We start from the raw sequence: 19,904 nt of genomic DNA on the forward strand, positions 1-19,904 counted from the left end.
GAGAGAGAGAGAGAGAGAGATAGATAGATAGAATAGTTTATTGATTTAGAATGGAATGACATACATTTGAACACAAGATGAACAGGTATACATATCACCATTTACCAATAGGATTAAAATAAACACAATAAAGCCATAGGCTTGTTTCCATTGTGGTCCTTCATCATTGGTGTCCGTGGAGTTATGTGACGTGGGTGGAGTTATGTCCTGCTGTGTGGAGTCATGTCCTGCTGTGTGGAGTCATGTCCTGGTGTGTGGAGTCATGTCCTGCTGTGTGGAGTCATGTCCTGCTGTGTGGAGTCATGTCCTGCTGTGTGGAGTCATGTGACGTGGGTGGAGTTATGTCCTGCTGTGTGGAGTCATGTCCTGCTGTGTGGAGTCATGTCCTGGTGTGTGGAGTCATGTCCTGCTGTGTGGAGTCATGTCCTGCTGTGTGGAGTCATGTGACGTGTGTGGAGTCATGTCCTGCTGTGTGGAGTCATGTCCTGCTGTGTGGAGTCATGTCCTGCTGTGTGGAGTCATGTCCTGCTGTGTGGAGTCATGTCCTGCTGTGTGGAGTCATGTCCTGCTGTGTGGAGTCATGTCCTGCTGTGTGGAGTCATGTCCTGCTGTGTGGAGTCATGTCCTGCTGTGTGGAGTCATGTCCTGCTGTGTGGAGTCATGTCCTGCTGTATGGAGTCATGTCCTGCTGTGTGGAGTCATGCTGTGTGGAGTCATGTCCTGCTGTGTGGAGTCATGTGACGTGTGTGGAGTCATGTCCTGCTGTGTGGAGTCATGTGACGTGTGTGGAGTCATGTCCTGCTGTGTGGAGTCATGTCCTGCTGTGTGGAGTCATGTCCTGGTGTGTGGAGTCATGTCCTGCTGTGTGGAGTCATGTCCTGGTGGGTGGAGTCATGTCCTGCTGTGTGGAGTCATGTCCTGGTGTGTGGAGTCATGTCCTGGTGTGTGGAGTCATGTCCTGCTGTGTGGAGTCATGTCCTGGTGTGTGGAGTCATGTCCTGCTGTGTGGAGTCATGTCCTGGTGTGTGGAGTCATGTGACGTGTGTGGAGTCATGTCCTGCTGTGTGGAGTCATGTCCTGCTGTGTGGAGTCATGTCCTGCTGTGTGGAGTCATGTCCTGCTGTGTGGAGTCATGCTGTGTGGAGTCATGTCCTGCTGTGTGGAGTCATGTGACGTGTGTGGAGTCATGTCCTGCTGTGTGGAGTCATGTCCTGGTGTGTGGAGTCATGTCCTGCTGTGTGGAGTCATGTCCTGGTGTGTGGAGTCATGTCCTGGTGGGTGGACCTGGGTGTTTCTAGTGTCTGTGTGTCAGGATGTGTGGAGTCATGTGGTATAAAAAGAAAAAGAAAAAAGGAAAAACAAACCATGGTCAGAGTTTGTGGATACGCATGGGTGAAAACAGGTAGGGGGGTAGGGGGGGGGGCGATATATTGCATACCAATAATACATGCATACATACAATAATATTCCATTTGATAAACAATAAAAGAATAAAAAGTAATACCACATATTAGAAACCCTTTGGTCACTACTCCCAGCTTCTGCTACTAGTGTTGGGCACCGAGAACCTGTTCTAATAGGAACCGGTTCCTAACTTAACATTTAAAGTAACATATTAGCAAATATCGATTTTTTAAATTACAACAGGATATCTGCCGGTTTCAACCGTAAGACACCTTTTTTTTTATCTCTACTTTTTCTCCCCATTTTTCTCCCATTCCAATTTCGTATTATCCAATTCTCCCCTCCCCTGTCTCGAACGCTGTTAGGCCATGCCTCCCACTGGTCGGCTGCAATGTGGACTAAGTCATACATAGCACGAGTCCCCTCCGGTACTTGAGGTAACAGCAGTCGCATCTTTTCACCTGCGCAGCTCGATCTCTCAGTGGCGAGGAGTAACGCGTGGGAGGCTCACGCTGCCCCCGACACTTCCTGATTCTACTGCGCAGGCGCACCAACCGACCTGTAGGAGTCGCTGTCCACAACGTCCGATCCCCACCCACCGGCTTTCCCACCCTCTAACACTGCCAATTGTGTTAGTATGAACGACCAGCCAAGCCGGAAGCAACGCCGAGAACCCAGCATCTCCTGCGTTAGTGGCGAGCGCCTTGCCGACTGCGCCACTTAGCGGCCCCCCAGCCGTAAGACCTTTTTAATAGAAGAAGTCTTTATTTGTCATGGAGATTAACACACACACACACACACACATGCGAGATGGGCGGCACACAGGAACACACACTGCACTGGGTCGCTGATGAAATGTCTCTCTGCGCTTGACCCCCCCCACCTCAGTCGTAAAAAAAAATCCAAACTTCAAATAACTACAATTTCGACAGTTTTCGGCTTGTCATTGCTCCGACTGCTTTGTTGTTGAATCAAGTCAAATCCTAGGTAAGCATATATTGTGCGTGTGAACGTTGACATGGGAAAAAAAGGAAAAAGAAAAGAAAAAAAGAAAAGAAAAAGAAATTAATAATTTTTTTTTTTTAGTTTCTCACTTGATTCGATACTCGGTAGTACCGACGTGTTTCGGTTCGGTACCTCAAAAGTAACGAATTCGGTACCCATCCCTAACTGTCACCCAAACAACTGCCTCTTTGCACTGCTGCGGTCAGGCAAGCGCTACCGGAGTCTCATGGCCGGTACAGAGAGACTCAGAAGGAGGTTCTATCCCCAGGCAAGCGCTACCGGAGTCTCATGGCCGGTACAGAGAGACTCAGAAGGAGGTTCTATCCCCAGGCAAGCGCTACCGGAGTCTCATGGCCGGCACAGAGAGACTCAGAAGGAGCTTCTATCCCCAGGCAAGCGCTACCGGAGTCTCATGGCCGGTACAGAGAGACTCAGAAGGAGCTTCTATCCCCAGGCAAGCGCTACCGGAGTCTCATGGCCGGTACAGAGAGACTCAGAAGGAGCTTCTATCCCCAGGCAAGCGCTACCGGAGTCTCATGGCCGGTACAGAGAGACTCAGAAGGAGCTTCTATCCCCAGGCAAGCGCTACCGGAGTCTCATGGCCGGTACAGAGAGACTCAGAAGGAGCTTCTATCCCCAGGCAAGCGCTACCGGAGTCTCATGGCCGGTACAGAGAGACTCAGAAGGAGCTTCTATCCCCAGGCAAGCGCTACCGGAGTCTCATGGCCGGTACAGAGAGACTCAGAAGGAGCTTCTATCCCCAGGCAAGCGCTACCGGAGTCTCATGGCCGGTACAGAGAGACTCAGAAGGAGTCTATAGCTCAGCAGCTGTAACAGAATAATTGTTATTATTCTTTGATTATTTACGTTTCAACAGTGTCAAAATATTAATTATAATTTGAATTATAACGACTTTTCCATGTTCTGTCATCTAATAATATATTCCATTACTTTTCCAGATATGAGGTTTTTGCTGTGGTATCGTTTTAGAATCGGTATCGTGATACTTGTCACCGTGACCTTGAGTGTCCAGTAATTAGGATAAACAGAAGACCTGGTGCTTTTTCATAATAATGTGGTCTGATTAGGGCTGGGCGATATGAAAAAAAATCATATCGCGATAACGATATGATAATTTTATTTTATTTCTCGATATTGATAATTATCGAATTGTTATAAGTATAAAAAAAAAATAAAAAATTTACAACAGATGTATGTTTATTTTGCAGCAATTCTTTGTCATTGCCGCCATCTTTAGTGTTACATCCCCTCACACTCCAGTTCTCAGGCTGCAGCTGGTTTAAAAGCTAAAGTAAACCGGCTTCTCTGCTGGCTGTGGCTCCAGAGGAGTTGAACAGTTCTGGCTCTGCTAGTTTATTTTCGATCTTTTGGCGCTTTTTTGGTGGACAAACCACCGCACATGTGCACTGTGACTCGTGACTGGAGTCTAGTTCTGCTAGCACACATAGCCTACTGTGTACAGACGGTTTCAAAATGTATTTTAAAATAGAAAGCAAACAAAATAAATGGACAAGAGAAAAAGAAATCTGAATTTGGTCAGTATTGTCATTTGGACAAGCAAAGCCATTACTTTAAGTTGCAGGCAAGAAAGACAAGTCTGTCCACTGTCTCTGGTTTTAAAACTGCCCTGTTGCAGGTAAAAATAATAAAAAAAAAAAAAAAAAAAAAAAAAAAAAAAAAAAAAAAAACGATTTTCCGATTTTTTTTTATTTTGATATTCGATATCGATTATTAAAATATATCGCGATATTTATCGTTATCGTTATATCGCCCAGCCCTAGGTCTGATCACATATGAAACTATGGGCTAGATTCACAAAGAATCCACCGTGCAGGTGATTGATTGAATGAACACTTTATTTAACAATGGGTACAATACAGTACGGCTCAATACACACAATTGTTAAGGGGATGCGGGGCAGGGCGTTTCCCTCGCCGGCTATACCCCCGAGTGCAGGCAGGCAGGTACACATACACTCACGCACACGGAGGAATGTAAATAGACATATAGAAGTGAGGCGTAACGCACACACAACTCAGTTTTGGACGCCCCATTCCACAGAGCACATCAGAAAATAATGTGGCCTTGGGTAGTGAAAAAAAGAATACCTGACCGGGCATGTCTCTCTCTCTCTCTCTCTCTCTCTCTCTCTCTCTCTCTCTCTCTCTCTCTCTCCCCTCATGTGTCAGATGAGTCATAGACGGCTTGTGGCTGCTTAGTGTTAAGCTCTGACACACACACATAGACACACACACACCTATGCAGTGACACATGATGGTTGCCATAGGGGCTCGAAATTACAGTAGTCTGCTAATCCAAACGAGACCAACGGGAGATTTAGATGAAAATGATGTTGTCCTGTGAAAAGGAGTCCTGGATTAAAACGCATAGCGTAAACACTGCAGCGTCCAGAATAACAACAACGGTAAAGTAAATCAATGACAGCCTTCATAACAACATATCCGTGTTTGCATTGGAACATGAATCCAAGAAGGCACAGAGGGCCCAGCGAGCAGCAGCAGTCCAGGACATGTCTTGGGGAGGGAAAGTGGATATAATTGGCCTTTCTCCTTTTTAAAATACAGCCAGCGGGCCAAGATCCATGCCCTCGGGGGTCTTTCAACACGGCGAACCACAGAGGACACACGGGCCATATGGCCCTCCAGTGAATGGACAAAGAAGTGTCTTCAGCCTGCTGGCGTGAGCCCTTCATCAGACACACTGTGACATTTACAGACAGACGGACGGAGAAGCCTGGCTCTGTCCCCGGAATGTCAAGTGTCCCCGTCCTGCGCCAGGCGATGAGTCACACAGCGCTACTGTACAACTGTATAGAGACCACCGCAACACTTCCGCTATTCTGAAATCATGGGAGAGAGACAGCGGGGAGGAGAAAATGAATGAATGTTGTGAATGAGCCTCGACATTAAGTGGTTGTAGCCACGGCTGTGGGGGCGCTGGAGACATGATCCAATAGACTTTTATATCCGCCCGAGTCTCCTGAACACAGAGAGACTAAACCCAAGTCGATCTGCAATTTATCGGACGAGTTATAGTAACTTTTTCGCACCTACTCCTCAACGGAGCATGCGCAGATTGCCCGCGGAGTCTCTCTGGATACGGAGGTGTAGTGGCTACTTCCTGGTCTATAGGGAGGTGTAGTGGCTACTTCCTGGTCTATAGGGAGGTGTAGTGGCTACTTCCTGGTCTATAGGGAGGTGTAGTGGCTACTTCCTGGTCTATAGGGAGGTGTAGTGGCTACTTCCTGGTCTATAGGGAGGTGTAGTGGTTACTTCCTGGTCTATAGGGAGGTGTAGTGGTTACTTCCTGGTCTATAGGGAGGTGTAGTGGCTACTTCCTGGTCTACAGGGAGGTGTAGTGGTTACTTCCTGGTCTATAGGGAGGTGTAGTGGTTACGTCCTGGTCTATAGGGAGGTGTAGTGGTTACTTCCTGGTCTATAGGGAGGTGTAGTGGTTACTTCCTGGTCTATAGGGAGGTGTAGTGGTTACTTCCTGGTCTATAGGGAGGTGTAGTGGTTACTTCCTGGTCTATAGGGAGGTGTAGTGGTTACTTCCTGGTCTATAGAGAGGTGTAGTGGTTACTTCCTGGTCTATAGGGAGGTGTAGTGGTTACTTCCTGGTCTATAGGGAGGTGTAGTGGTTACTTCCTGGTCTATAGGGAGGTGTAGTGGTTACTTCCTGGTCTATAGGGAGGTGTAGTGGTTACTTCCTGGTCTATAGGGAGGTGTAGTGGTTACTTCCTGGTCTATAGGGAGGTGTAGTGGTTACTTACTGGTCTATAGGGAGGTGTAGTGGTTACTTCCTGGTCTATAGGGAGGTGTAGTGGTTACTTCCTGGTCTATAGGGAGGTGTAGTGGTTACTTCCTGGTCTATAGGGAGGTGTGGTGGTTACGTCATTGTTGTGTCCGGCCGGTCCACCTCGCTTGAAATTGCAATGTCTTTCCAATGGACACATTTCTAAATCGTCTCGTTTAAAACAAATAAAGCATGAACATTGGCACGGTGTCGTTTTCTGTGCGTATTCATCCACAATATATAGCTCAACATGAAACAATTCGCAAATAAATCGTAAAAGTAGCAAAATAACAATGTTTACGTTTTCGTTCACCGAGGAACTACACGTCACTGTGGCGCTTCAGACTGACGTCACCACAGAGTAGACTCCTGGCTTCAGACTGACGTCACCACAGAGTAGACTCCTTCAGACTGACGTCACCACAGAGTAGACTCCTTCAGACTGACGTCACCACAGAGTAGACTCCTTCAGACTGACGTCACCACAGAGTAGACTCCTGGCTTCAGACTGACGTCACCACAGAGTAGACTCCTGGCTTCAGACTGACGTCACCACAGAGTAGACTCCTGGCTTCAGACTGACGTCACCACAGAGTAGACTCCTGGCTTCAGACTGACGTCACCACAGAGTAGACTCCTTCAGACTGACGTCACCACAGAGTAGACTCCTTCAGACTGACGTCACCACAGAGTAGACTCCTTCAGACTGACGTCACCACAGAGTAGACTCCTTCAGACTGACGTCACCACAGAGTAGACTCCTTCAGACTGACGTCACCACAGAGTAGACTCCTGGCTTCAGACTGACGTCACCACAGAGTAGACTCCTTCAGACTGACGTCACCACAGAGTAGACTCCTTCAGACTGACGTCACCACAGAGTAGACTCCTTCAGACTGACGTCACCACAGAGTAGACTCCTTCAGACTGACGTCACCACAGAGTAGACTCCTTCAGACTGACGTCACCACAGAGTAGACTCCTTCAGACTGACGTCACCACAGAGTAGACTCCTGGCTTCAGACTGACGTCACCACAGAGTAGACTCCTTCAGACTGACGTCACCACAGAGTAGACTCCTGGCTTCAGACTGACGTCACCACAGAGTAGACTCCTTCAGACTGACGTCACCACAGAGTAGACTCCTTCAGACTGACGTCACCACAGAGTAGACTCCTTCAGACTGACGTCACCACAGAGTAGACTCCTTCAGACTGACGTCACCACAGAGTAGACTCCTTCAGACTGACGTCACCACAGAGTAGACTCCTGGCTTCAGACTGACGTCACCACAGAGTAGACTCCTGGCTTCAGACTGACGTCACCACAGAGTAGACTCCTGGCTTCAGACTGACGTCACCACAGCGTAGACTCCTGGCTTTAGTCGCAGACCTTTCACTGTACGCCTTGTATGTGTATGTGACACATAAACCTCTTGAATCTAGGATCAGATTTCCCTTACATGGGGACTTGACTCTGGCTCTTCTTTGGTGACTCGGACACTCGAGATTTAGTGACTCGACTACAACACTGACTTTAACTGCAAGCACTCTTCAAAACAGAGTTATAAGGTTCTCCGGTGCAAAGGTTGAAATACTACCGAAGCCCCCCCAAAAAAACTGTAATCTGGACAGCGCCCTAAAATCTCGCCGCGTTCCCGTCACTCATCGGCCATCCGACTCTCGCACCTCTTCCAAACGGTCTCTCGTGATGGAACCCATCGCTCACATTCCTCCCAGACGGCAGCGCTGGCAGCTACGTGGAACACACGGTGACTGTCTTACATAATCCTGTGTGCTCTCCTGCACCTGGCCGTGGGCTCGCAGACGTGTTTAAACACACACGTGTTCTGCAGGGGAGCGAGCGCCCGCTACCAGGGCTGCACTGAAGAGTTCTGCAGGGGAGCGAGCGCCCGCTACTAGGGCTGCACTGAAGAGTTCTGCAGGGGAGCGAGCGCCCGCTACCAGGGCTGCACTGAAGAGTTCTGCAGGGGAGCGAGCGCCCGCTACCAGGGCTGCACTGAAGAGCTCGAGGCTTCCTTCATAATGTTGACATTCAAATTCTAAATAAACAGTCGAATCTTTTATTTCTAATATAAAAATATATATATATATATTTTTTTTCATTCCGTTTAAAGGCCCACTTGCAGGTTGAACCCTACTCTTCAATTATGGGTAGTTTACATCATTGGTATCTATTTTCATTATTTATTTTTTTCCATTTGACGCCGGAAATTCCACTCAGAAAGGGTTAAAAATGTCCACGCACGAATAACATGTATGGAGCCAATCGAAAAGCTTATCAGACGCTAGCAGGGCTGTGACGTCACTGAAGGTAGTTTTCCCTACTTCTGATCCACTACAATGGAGTTTGACGAGTGCAGAAAGCCATTTCCTTGCTCCAAATGGACGCCTTACAAGACGCAAATGGGTTTAATCGTCGGAGAGTCTTTGATGGACCAGCTACAACTGCATTTTTGGTTGAAACAAGGTAGTTATAAGGTTTTTAATGTCATAAAAAAATAACTACATGTACCACTAGGCAGCCTGTTGTTCAGTACAGCAGGCTGTCGCCTTATGCCTGATCCCCGCCCGGGTCATAGTACCAAGCTAACGTTACCCCGCTAACGTTAGCATTATGTCTACTGTCGTGAACCATTTTAAATCAGGGCATGTAAAAGAGTTTGGGGAACGAGTAAAATGTGCAGGTCCTCTTCTCAGACCTGTGGGGCAAACACTGCACGCATCATGCCGGCTAGCAAGCTACACATGGTTGTGGTTGGGCGGACAAAATGTTTGATTAAAACGCTAAAACTGGGTCAATTTCGATACTTTTTTCTTCCCTCTTCATGAAAGTCACCGTTGGCCTAGTCACATTGTTTATTGAACAAAAATACAACATGCAAGTGGGCCTTTAAACCGATGGGGTTTTTCTCCACAGTTGCAGATAAAGATTAGGCTACACTAATATTATAGTATTATACCATTATAGTATATGACTAGTCATAAAAATTCAAATAAAACATTTATCATAAATGATGTAGCCTATCTGCATCTGCTTGGCGCTCCATCAAGACCAACCGTGCCCTTATTGGATTATTTATGTTGACGAAACTGATGAGTTATATTCATTAAAGAAAGTTGATTTAATAAGAAAAATATGTAAATCATTTAATCAGATAAATCACTTTATTCAAATTGAGGATTTAGTTTGGGGATATATAAAAAAATAAATAAATAAAGTTTATAAAAGAAATATATATATTTTATTACGGCAGAAAATATGATGACAGACATTTTCGTTCGAATACTTCAATAGAAGCTTCGAATGTAATAAAATGACTAGTCGGTACAGCCCTACCCGCTATAGCCTCATGTGTGAAGGCCGCTCCCTGTCCCACTCATATCCTGATCCGATACGCTCAGACACAGACACAGACACAGACACAGACACAGACACAGACACAGACACAGACACAGACACACACACACACACACACACACACACAGACACAGACACAGACACACACACACACACACACACACACACACACACACACACACACACACACACACACACACACACACACACACACACAATACAGGAGGATATGCTGACCATGTGACTCACACGAGCCAATGACGGATCCTTTGAGTTACCTTAACGAGCTGCAAGTCATACGCTGGACAAACAAAGAGGCCGTTGTGATTCAACTGTATCTGTAACTGTAAGAGTTACTGATTAATCAGTAGTACCACACTAACACCCAACTCCCTCGGCGTAGATATGCAGTGCCAATAAAATTCAGATTCCTACACTGACTGATTCAAGCACACATCTGTTTCAAGTCTGTTTTGAGTCTTTTTTTTTTTATTAAATCAACTTTCTTTAATGAATATAACTCATCAGTTTTAATACTATAATATTAGTGTAGCCTAATCTTTATCTGCAACTGTGAAGAAACGCCCCCCATTGGTTTAAACAGAATGAATACACATAAAATAAATATATATTATACAAAATAAATTTAAAATATATATATTTTTTATTAAATATTTTAAATTCGAATGTTGATTTAGAATTTGAATGCCAACGTAACGAACGAACGTTTGGGCTCAGCCCTAGTGTGTGTGTAATGTATGTGTGTGCATCTGGACTGGTAAGCAGGTAGTAGTACTAGTGGTGTTTCCGTCCTGAATGAGTTACTGCCTGGAGGCTGATGAGCAGATATCTGATGAGATTTAAAGGGTCTCTTACCGCATGACTGCATGTGGAAAACACAATTTGACAGATTTGTCGTTGAAATGAACTAAGCGATTAGTTGACATTAGGGCCCCAAGTAGAGCTGCCGCGGTATTGATATTTTCCTTACCGCACGAATTTGCGAAATATTTCCTACCGCCGCGGTTATTACCGCACAGTGCGCACAAGAGTAGTAGAGTAGTAGTCTACTCTTATAGCCTGCCTCTAGTCTAATGGCGCTTTTCCACTGCATAGTACCTACTCGACTCGACCCGCTTTAGGCACCTGGTACTTCGTTCCTTTTCCACTGCAGCCAGGTACTACTCCGTTTGTCTCCGACGTGGGGATGCAGGCGGGGCCGCTCGCTTGTGTACACTGAAAGCTCCGTGGGCATAGATGTCCGAGGGCTTGCAGCAAGCCAGAGTTTAACACAGTTTCAATCAATCAATCAATCAATCAATAACAACATTAACCAGACTCTTGTTGCGTCTATTCTGCCAAAGCTAACGTTACCTCTCATTGTGTATTCTACCAAGCAAACCCGGGTTTAACGTTACCTCTCGTGTATATCGGCTGACAGTAGTATTAGGCTAATAATAACAACAACAAACTTAACACATCAGCGATCTTGTTGTGACACTAAACTCTCCGCTCGTGGTAAATTGGGTTGATGTCGGTTTTGTTTCATCAATAAATAAGGCAGAATACACAGTGAATCCATTCTTTTTTGTTTATTGCTTGGTTCTGTCGCAAACAAATCCTGAATGAAATGCATCCTTAGCGAGGCAGTAAAGATGGCGGCGTTCTGTTTTCGTTCAGAGGCTACAAAGTGTGACTCTCTTCTGACCAGTCAGTGGTCTGCAATGTTTCACATGTCTTTTCTGGTACCACTTCTACCCAATAGGGTCGCTTGGAACCGATTAGGGTATATCTGCAGAGCCGCAAGCCAACTTTATTATTATGATAAAAAAACAGCGATGACGCGGTATTCAGCCTAACTCTGCGGTGAGCGTGATGCAACAGCGATACCGCGGTAATGCGGTTATCGCGGCAGCTCTAGCCCCAAGACCCTAACCCTAACCCTAACTCCTGAACAAGGACCAGAACAGGAGAGAGCCCTCTTAGACACTCCTGAACAAGGACCAGAACAGGAGAGAGCCCTCTTAGACACTCCTGAACAAGGACCAGAACAGGAGAGAGCCCTCTTAGACACTCCTGAACAAGGACCAGAACAGGAGAGAGCCCTCTTAGACACTCCTGAACAAGGACCAGAACAGGAGAGAGCCCTCTTAGACACTCCTGAACAAGGACCAGAACAGGAGAGAGCCCTCTTAGACACTCCTGAACAAGGACCAGAACAGGAGAGAGCCCTCTTAGACACTCCTGAACAAGGACCAGAACAGGAGAGAGCCCTCTTAGACACTCCTGAACAAGGACCAGAACAGGAGAGAGCCCTCTTAGACACTCCTGAACAAGGACCAGAACAGGAGAGAGCCCTCTTAGACACTCCTGAACAAGGACCAGAACAGGAGAGAGCCCTCTTAGACACTCCTGAACAAGGACCAGAACAGGAGAGAGCCCTCTTAGACACTCCTGAACAAGGACCAGAACAGGAGAGAGCCCTCTTAGACACTCCTGAACAAGGACCAGAACAGGAGAGAGCCCTCTTAGACACTCCTGAACAAGGACCAGAACAGGAGAGAGCCCTCTTAGACACTCCTGAACAAGGACCAGAACAGGAGAGAGCCCTCTTAGACACTCCTGAACAAGGACCAGAACAGGAGAGAGCCCTCTTAGACACTCCTGAACAAGGACCAGAACAGGAGAGAGCCCTCTTAGACACTCCTGAACAAGGACCAGAACAGGAGAGAGCCCTCTTAGACACTCCTGAACAAGGACCAGAACAGGAGAGAGCCCTCTTAGACACTCCTGAACAAGGACCAGAACAGGAGAGAGCCCTCTTAGACACTCCTGAACAAGGACCAGAACAGGAGAGAGCCCTCTTAGACACTCCTGAACAAGGACCAGAACAGGAGAGAGCCCTCTTAGACACTCCTGAACACACACACCCTGCACATTCCTTAATAGACACTTTCTGTAAATAATTTACTATTTTATTTGATCTCATTTCGCATTTTATTCTATTTTACCGTACTACTACTACTTATTGTTACCATTCTTGTATTCATTGTTGTTTCTTAATTGTTGAGTCTGAGCTCGGAACACAAACATGTCATGTCATCCCGCTTAGATTACTGCAACTCCCTTCTCTTTGGTCTCCCCCACAAACTCCTCCATAAGCACCAACTGGTCCAGAACGCTGCTGCCCGTATAATCACCAGAACCCCTGTCATCAGTCACATCACCCCCGTCCTACGCCAACTACACTGGCTTCCCATCAAACACAGCATAGACTACAAGATCCTCCTCCATACATTCAAGGCCATCCACAACCTCGCCCCTCCATACCTGTCCGACCTCCTGCACATCAACATTCCCACCCGGTCCCTCAGGTCTGCCTCCTCCATCAACCTGACCGTCCCCCCCCAGCCCGTCTGTCCACCATGGGGTCAAGAGCCTTCAGCTGCTCTGCCCCCCGCCTCTGGAACTCCCTCCCCCCCGACATCAGGAACATTGACTCCATCATTCCATTTAAAACCCACCTCAAAACCCACCTGTTTAGGCAGGCGTATGTCTGATTTTATTTTTTGTCTGATTTTATATTTTTTATTTTTATATTTGAATGGATTGTGATTGTGAATTTAACCGTTTTTAAATTGTTGTACAGCGACCTTGAGTGCCTTGAAAGGCGCCTTATAAATAGAATGCATTATTATTATTATTATTATTATTATTACCTGCAATGCCCCTGTGTTGTTGTGTATTTGACAAATAAAGAACTTGAACTAAAGCATTTGAAATGTGTGTGTGCGTGTGTGTGTGTGTGTGTGTGCGTGTGCATGCTTGCGTGTGTGTGTGTGTGTGTGCGTGCGTGTGTGTGTGTGCATGCTTGCGTGTGTGTGTGTGTGTGTGTGTGCATGCTTGCGTGTGTGTGTGTGTGCGTGCGTGTGTGTGCATGCTTGCGTGTGTGTGTGTGTGTACGTGTGTGTGTGCATGCGTGCGTGCGTGCGTGTGTGTGCATGCTTGCGTGTGTGTGTGTGTGCGTGCGTGCGTGCGTGTGTGTGCATGCTTGCGTGTGTGTGTGTGTGTGTGTGCATGCTTGCGTGTGTGTGTGTGTGTGCATGCTTGCGTGTGTGTGTGTGTGTGTGTGCATGCTTGCGTGTGTGTGTGTGTGTGCATGCTTGTGTGTGTGTGTGTGTGCATGCTTGCGTGTGTGTGTGTGTGTGTGTGCATGCTTGTGTGTACTCACCAACCAGCTCATTGGGGTCTCTCCTTTCTACATCGGAGATCTCCTGAAAAAGGGAGGAGGGCAGGACAAGGGGTCAGTCAGCTGCCGTGGAGGAGGAGGTGACTTCTGGACAGTTAAACACAGGAGGAGGAGGAGGTGGACACTGTGAACACCGTCATCACTGGAGGAGGAGGAGCCACAATCTAGAGGTTTTAGCCTGCGCCGGCAATTTCAAACAATACACGCCGTTGTCGTGGCAACGTGAACCTCCACAAAGCGAGCTGGGCCACGGTGGACGCGAGACACGTAAAAAAAACACAAAAAAAAAACACATATATGCGTAACCCAAGACACCATGAGCCAGAAATATGCTAATGGCACAGGATGGACAACATGCAGCCGAGGCTGGGGGGGGGGGGGGGGGATTCCTCCAGGGGGCACAAAGAGCGGAGAGTAGGAGGGTAAATAACGAGGGCCCCCGGGTGACGGGGCCTGCGCCGCCAGCGCTGCGGGCACAACACAGGTTCAGCGGGAAGGAACAGTGCTCCTATTCACTGGCACGGCATCAGACGCGCGGTCACCTAGCAACCGCATGGGCACTTCAAAAGGAGCCCGTCTTCAAGCGGAGCTGAGCCTCGTAGAAGGATGGGGGGGGGGGGGGGGCAGTGGGCACAAGGACACGCAAATCCAGAGGAGGGGAAAATGGCACCAGAAATCACTGGCCGAAAGAAAACGTACCCCCCCCCCCCCCCCCACACAAAAAAAGAACTCAATGTTACATGAAACTCAATGGCAGCTGCTGCTTCAGACTCAACTTCATCATCATTCATATCCTACATCACTCATATCCTACATCATTCATATCCTACATCATTCATATCCTACATCATTCATATCCTACATCATTCATATCCTACATCATTCATATCATTCATATCCTACATCATTCATATCCTACATCATTCATATCCTACATCATTCATATTCTTCATCATTCATATCCTACATCATTCATATCCTACATCATTCATATCCTACATCACTCATATCCTACATCACTCATATCCTACATCATTCATATCCTACATCATTCATATCCTACATCATTCATATCCTACATCATTCATATCATTCATATCCTACATCATTCATATCCTACATCATTCATATTCTTCATCATTCATATTCTACATCACTCATATCCTACATCATTCATATCCTACATCATTCATATCCTACATCATTCATATCCTACATCATTCATATTCTTCATCATTCATATCCTGCATCACTCATATCCTACATCATTCATATCCTACATCATTCATATCCTACATCACTCATATCATACATCATTCATATCCTACATCACTCATATCCTACATCACTCATATCCTACATCACTCATATCCTACATCATTCATATCCTACATCATTCATATCCTATCATTCATATCCTACATCACTCATATCCTATCATTCATATCCTACATCACTCATATCCTACATCATTCATATCCTACATCATTCATATCCTACATCACTCATATCCTATCATTCATATCCTACATCATTCATATCCTACATCACTCATATCCTACATCACTCATATCCTACATCATTCATATCCTACATCACTCATATCCTATCATTCATATCCTACATCACTCATATCCTACATCACTCATATCCTATCACTCATATCCTATCACTCATATCCTATCACTCATATTCTACATCACTCATATCCTACATCATTCATATCCTACATCATTCATATCCTACATCACTCATATCCTACATCATTCATATCATACATCATTCATATCCTACATCACTCATATCCTACATCACTCATATCCTTCATATCCTACATCATTCATATCCTATCACTCATATCCTACATCATTCATATCCTACATCACTCATATCCTACATCATTCATATCCTACATCACTCATATCCTACATCATTCATATCCTACATCATTCATATCCTACATCACTCATATCCTACATCACTCATACCCTACATCACTCATATCCTACATCAGTGGTTCCCAACCTTTTTCCCCCCAGGGACCCCCAAACATCTCTGATGAAATTCGCGGACCCCCTCCTAATAAGATACCATAAAATACTTTTTTTTTTTTCATTTTAATAACAAACTGCTTATACACAGGCATATGCATCGCAATTAGACCCACTATGCTTCTTTGACTTGTGCCTTCAATCAACAAATCTCATCTTGCACCATATGCATTTCAAAATGTTTGGCCAATATTCAAATGCTGTATTCATCCTCTCAAATCGGGCCCTAATGGTGAACGGTTTGCATTTATGGAACAAATCAATGCAACAAATTAAACTAAATATGAGACAGGAAATTCCAATCAGTAGCAGAGAGAATCTGTCCTAGCTGGGTTTAATACCTTTTTTTTGTCATTTTAATAACAAACTGCTTATACACAGGCATATGCATCACAATTAGACCCACTATGCTTCTTTAACTTGTGCCTTCAATCAACAAATCTCATCTTGCACCATATGCATTTCAAAATGTTTGGCCAATATTCAAATCCTGTATTCATCCTCTCAAATCAGTCCCTAATGGTGAACGGTTTGCATTTATGGAACAAATCAATGCAACAAATTAAACTAAATATGAGACAGGAAATTCCAATCAGTAGCAGAGAGAATCTGTCCTAGCTGGGTTTAATACCTTTTTTTTGTCATTTTAATAACAAACTGCTTATACACAGGCATATGCATCATAATTAGACCCACTATGCTTCTTTGACTTGTGCCTTCAATCAACAAATCTAATCTTGCACCATATGTATTTCAAAATTTTGGCCAATATTCAAATCCTGTATTCATCCTCTCAAATCAGGCCCTAATGGTGAACGGTTTGCATTTATGTTGAATGAAGTAAGAATCCACTGCAGTAAAAATATCCTGGTAGTAAGGTTGACTGACATGAGAATGTCCTGCTTCAGATCCTCATTTTCAATATATTGCACATAAACGATGAGCACAGCCTCGTCTGCGACAGTTGTAGTTTCATCAAGTTGTATGGCAAATGGACCCTTTCTAAGCTTTTCTGACAGCTGCTGCTCGCAATCACTTGACATCTTATCAATTCGGTCTTTCACTACATTGTTCGAGAGTGGTACTGATTTTAGTTTATCCGCCACCTGTGGGCCGCACAGTTTCTAAACCATTTTGATGCAGGCTGGTTTGATGAGCTGCTCGCCAATATTGTGCGGTTTCTTTGCTTTTGCAATTAAAAGCGAACACTCAAAGGAGGCTTCGGTAGCCTTCTGTAAATCACTGCCACCCCTGCTCCACGCTACTCTAACATCAACAGGCTTGTTCGCCTTGAGAGACTGTTCTTTCCTCCGAAAAAAGTCTGGATCCTTCCCAACGGTTTCTGGGTGCTTAGACGCCTGATGTCTCTTCAGCTTATTGGGCTTCAGGCTCGAGTTTGCCAACTTTTCTCCACAAATCACACACTCAGGTCGTTTGTCTGGTCCCTCAGTGAAGCCCATGGTGATGTAATTTTCGCGATTGCTGTAGGTCCTAACTTTTTTTGCAGATGAGCTGCCGTCATCTCCTTTTCGTTTGTCACACATTTTCGCCTCTGGCGGCTGACTGCAGACGAGCCGAGAAAGTTAACTAGCGTGCTAGGCTAGCTACAGAAAGTGATACAGTCAACTGATTCGCGTTTTAGCGGCTACCCGGTAGCCTACTGTTAACGTTCAAAAATCATGTCTAGATGTTTATTTATTTATCTTTATTTTTTATTGTAGTGGAGAGACTATTCATGCTTCTGATGATAAAAAAAACACCTCAAATCATCTGTGGTCTGGCGGACCCCCTGCGCCCCCTGGCGGACCCCAGGGGGTCCGCGGACCCCAGGTTGGGAATCACTGTCCTACATCACTCATATCCTATCACTCATATCCTACATCACTCATATCCTACATCACTCATATCCTACATCTCATATCCTACATCATTCATATGAAGAGCTCTGGCTATGAGGGCCGAAAGAGAGCAAGACAACTAAAGAAAACAGTGTATGATATATATATATCACACACACACACACACACACACACACACACACACACACACACACACACACACACACACACACACACACACACACACACACACACACACACACACACACACACACAGTGGGGTTATTATGGCACAACTCTCTCCATCTCCAGGTCACCACTGTATACTCTAGTCTAGACTACAGTATTACTGGTTACAATTATTTATTTATTTATTAAATTTATAAAAAGAAGCTTTTCACTTAAAAACGGCCGTGTCATAAATGACAATACTACAAAAGACCAATCAATTCATATCCATCTTTCAAGTAGTACTGGATTTTCCCCACGCAAGAGAATGCTTTGGTTGGAAACGTGTAACAGTTGAAGACGTAGATAAACCCACAGCGCCATCCGCTGGACATAGTTCTTCATAGCATGGGCTGTTGTGTAGTCAGACTATCTGCACAGAACTCACCCTTATTGCCAGCCCTTGACGAGAACAGAACAGACTAAATAAAAACCAGCGTGCCACAAATGTTTACCCCTGTGAATAGTTTGGCTAATCCCAGTTCTGTCCAAACCATCCCATTAACACATTCCCTGCCACGGTTATATCCATCAATATAGCCAGTCTGCCACCACTCTTAAGCCTATGGAGATGTTCACCTTCTTTGCAGGGCTATAACTTTTTTTAATTTTATTGCTAAATTGACATTACTATGGCCCATTCAACATCAACAATTATCTATCGTTCAGGATGTAGGAAAGTTATACTTTTTCATTAATAGATTCATACAAAAATACCTTCTAGAATTTAAGTATGTTTTTATCGTTTTCTGCAGTAATTCATAGAACGTGAGTTATAGGCATAAACGCATATATAGATTATCAACTGCCGTTTATTCCCGATACACACTATATTAAAAAATCCAACTGTGATGATCCTATACGTAATGCGTCATCATGCGTGGATGAAAGGGGGGGGGTCGTTTATAATTCTGTGATCGTCAGTAAATGCTTTATGTAGTATGGGTGATATATTGATCCGATCGGTTTGCAGTGAAATGAATGAACAATTGGGCTGAAAATAGCGTCAGCGTCCTCTTACCGTGCGTCAATGAGACTGGCGGTGAAAGATCCCAGGTATAGGACGTCGATCGCCTAGGTCCATTTCCGGTTTGTATGTCGCAATAAACGCCAAAATCATATCGATTATTAAGTTTATAAAGCGATCGATATGTACTATAGTGTCTGTCGGGAGCCGTGCGACAATATCCGACGGCCGGATGCATTTAATCGACGCACAGCAGCCATATCCTGTTTACCAGTGTAACTCGCCCGACCATCCACCAGGCGGCGGTATTGAGCCGTCGTTGTATTGAGCCGTAGGGTTCAGCTGCAGCGCCGGAGGTGTATATATGAATTATGAATGCCATGGCGAAAAAATTAAATATTGATCTCAATATCGCTGTACAGCGTGGTCTGGCGGTCAAAGCATGGCGGGCAATAACGTTTTAAAGCGTTTCCGGCGGTTAACAGGGGGGGGGGGGGGGTCAAATACCTTATAATCATCTGTGTCTCTCCCCTCGTCTGACTCATCCATGTCCTACAAGAACAAGAATACAAAGAGTTAACATCATATGGGTTGGAGGGGGGAGGGGCTACAGACCTGTTGACACTAGTTAATGAAGAGTCTAATATCATCTACACACCTGTTGACACTAGTTAATGAAGAGTCTAATATCATCTACACACCTGTTGACACTAGTTAATAAAGAGTCTAATATCATCTACAGACCTGTTGACACTAGTTAATGAAGAGTCTAATATCATCTACACACCTGTTGACACTAGTTAATAAAGAGTCTAATATCATCTACACACCTGTTGACACTAGTTAATAAAGAGTCTAATATCATCTACACACCTGTTGACACTAGTTAATAAAGAGTCTAATATCATTTACACACCTGTTGACACTAGTTAATAAAGAGTCTA

The 19,904-nt window shown here is 45.2% G+C and overlaps 1 protein-coding gene across 3 annotated transcripts in view; it reads right to left on the bottom strand.

Annotated features, from left to right (window-relative positions):
- Positions 1–19,904, bottom strand: part of sap30bp (SAP30 binding protein) — a gene marked incomplete at its 5' end in the record, with an annotated part of 83,800 nt that overhangs the window by 31,646 nt on the left and 32,250 nt on the right. For 2 of the 3 annotated variants that reach the window (XM_084322632.1, XM_084322631.1), the window contains one exon: positions 13,859–13,901. In XM_084322632.1, the coding sequence (XP_084178758.1) occupies positions 13,859–13,901 (43 nt within the window). Of the gene's footprint in view, positions 1–13,858; positions 13,902–19,467; positions 19,513–19,904 lie in introns of all 3 variants that reach the window. The other variant, XM_084322633.1, reaches the window with a different exon arrangement.

The sequence above is a fragment of the Notolepis coatsorum genome (assembly GCF_963971535.1).
Source record: "Notolepis coatsorum genome assembly, chromosome: 10".
Taxonomy (NCBI): Eukaryota; Metazoa; Chordata; class Actinopteri; order Aulopiformes; family Paralepididae; genus Notolepis; species Notolepis coatsorum.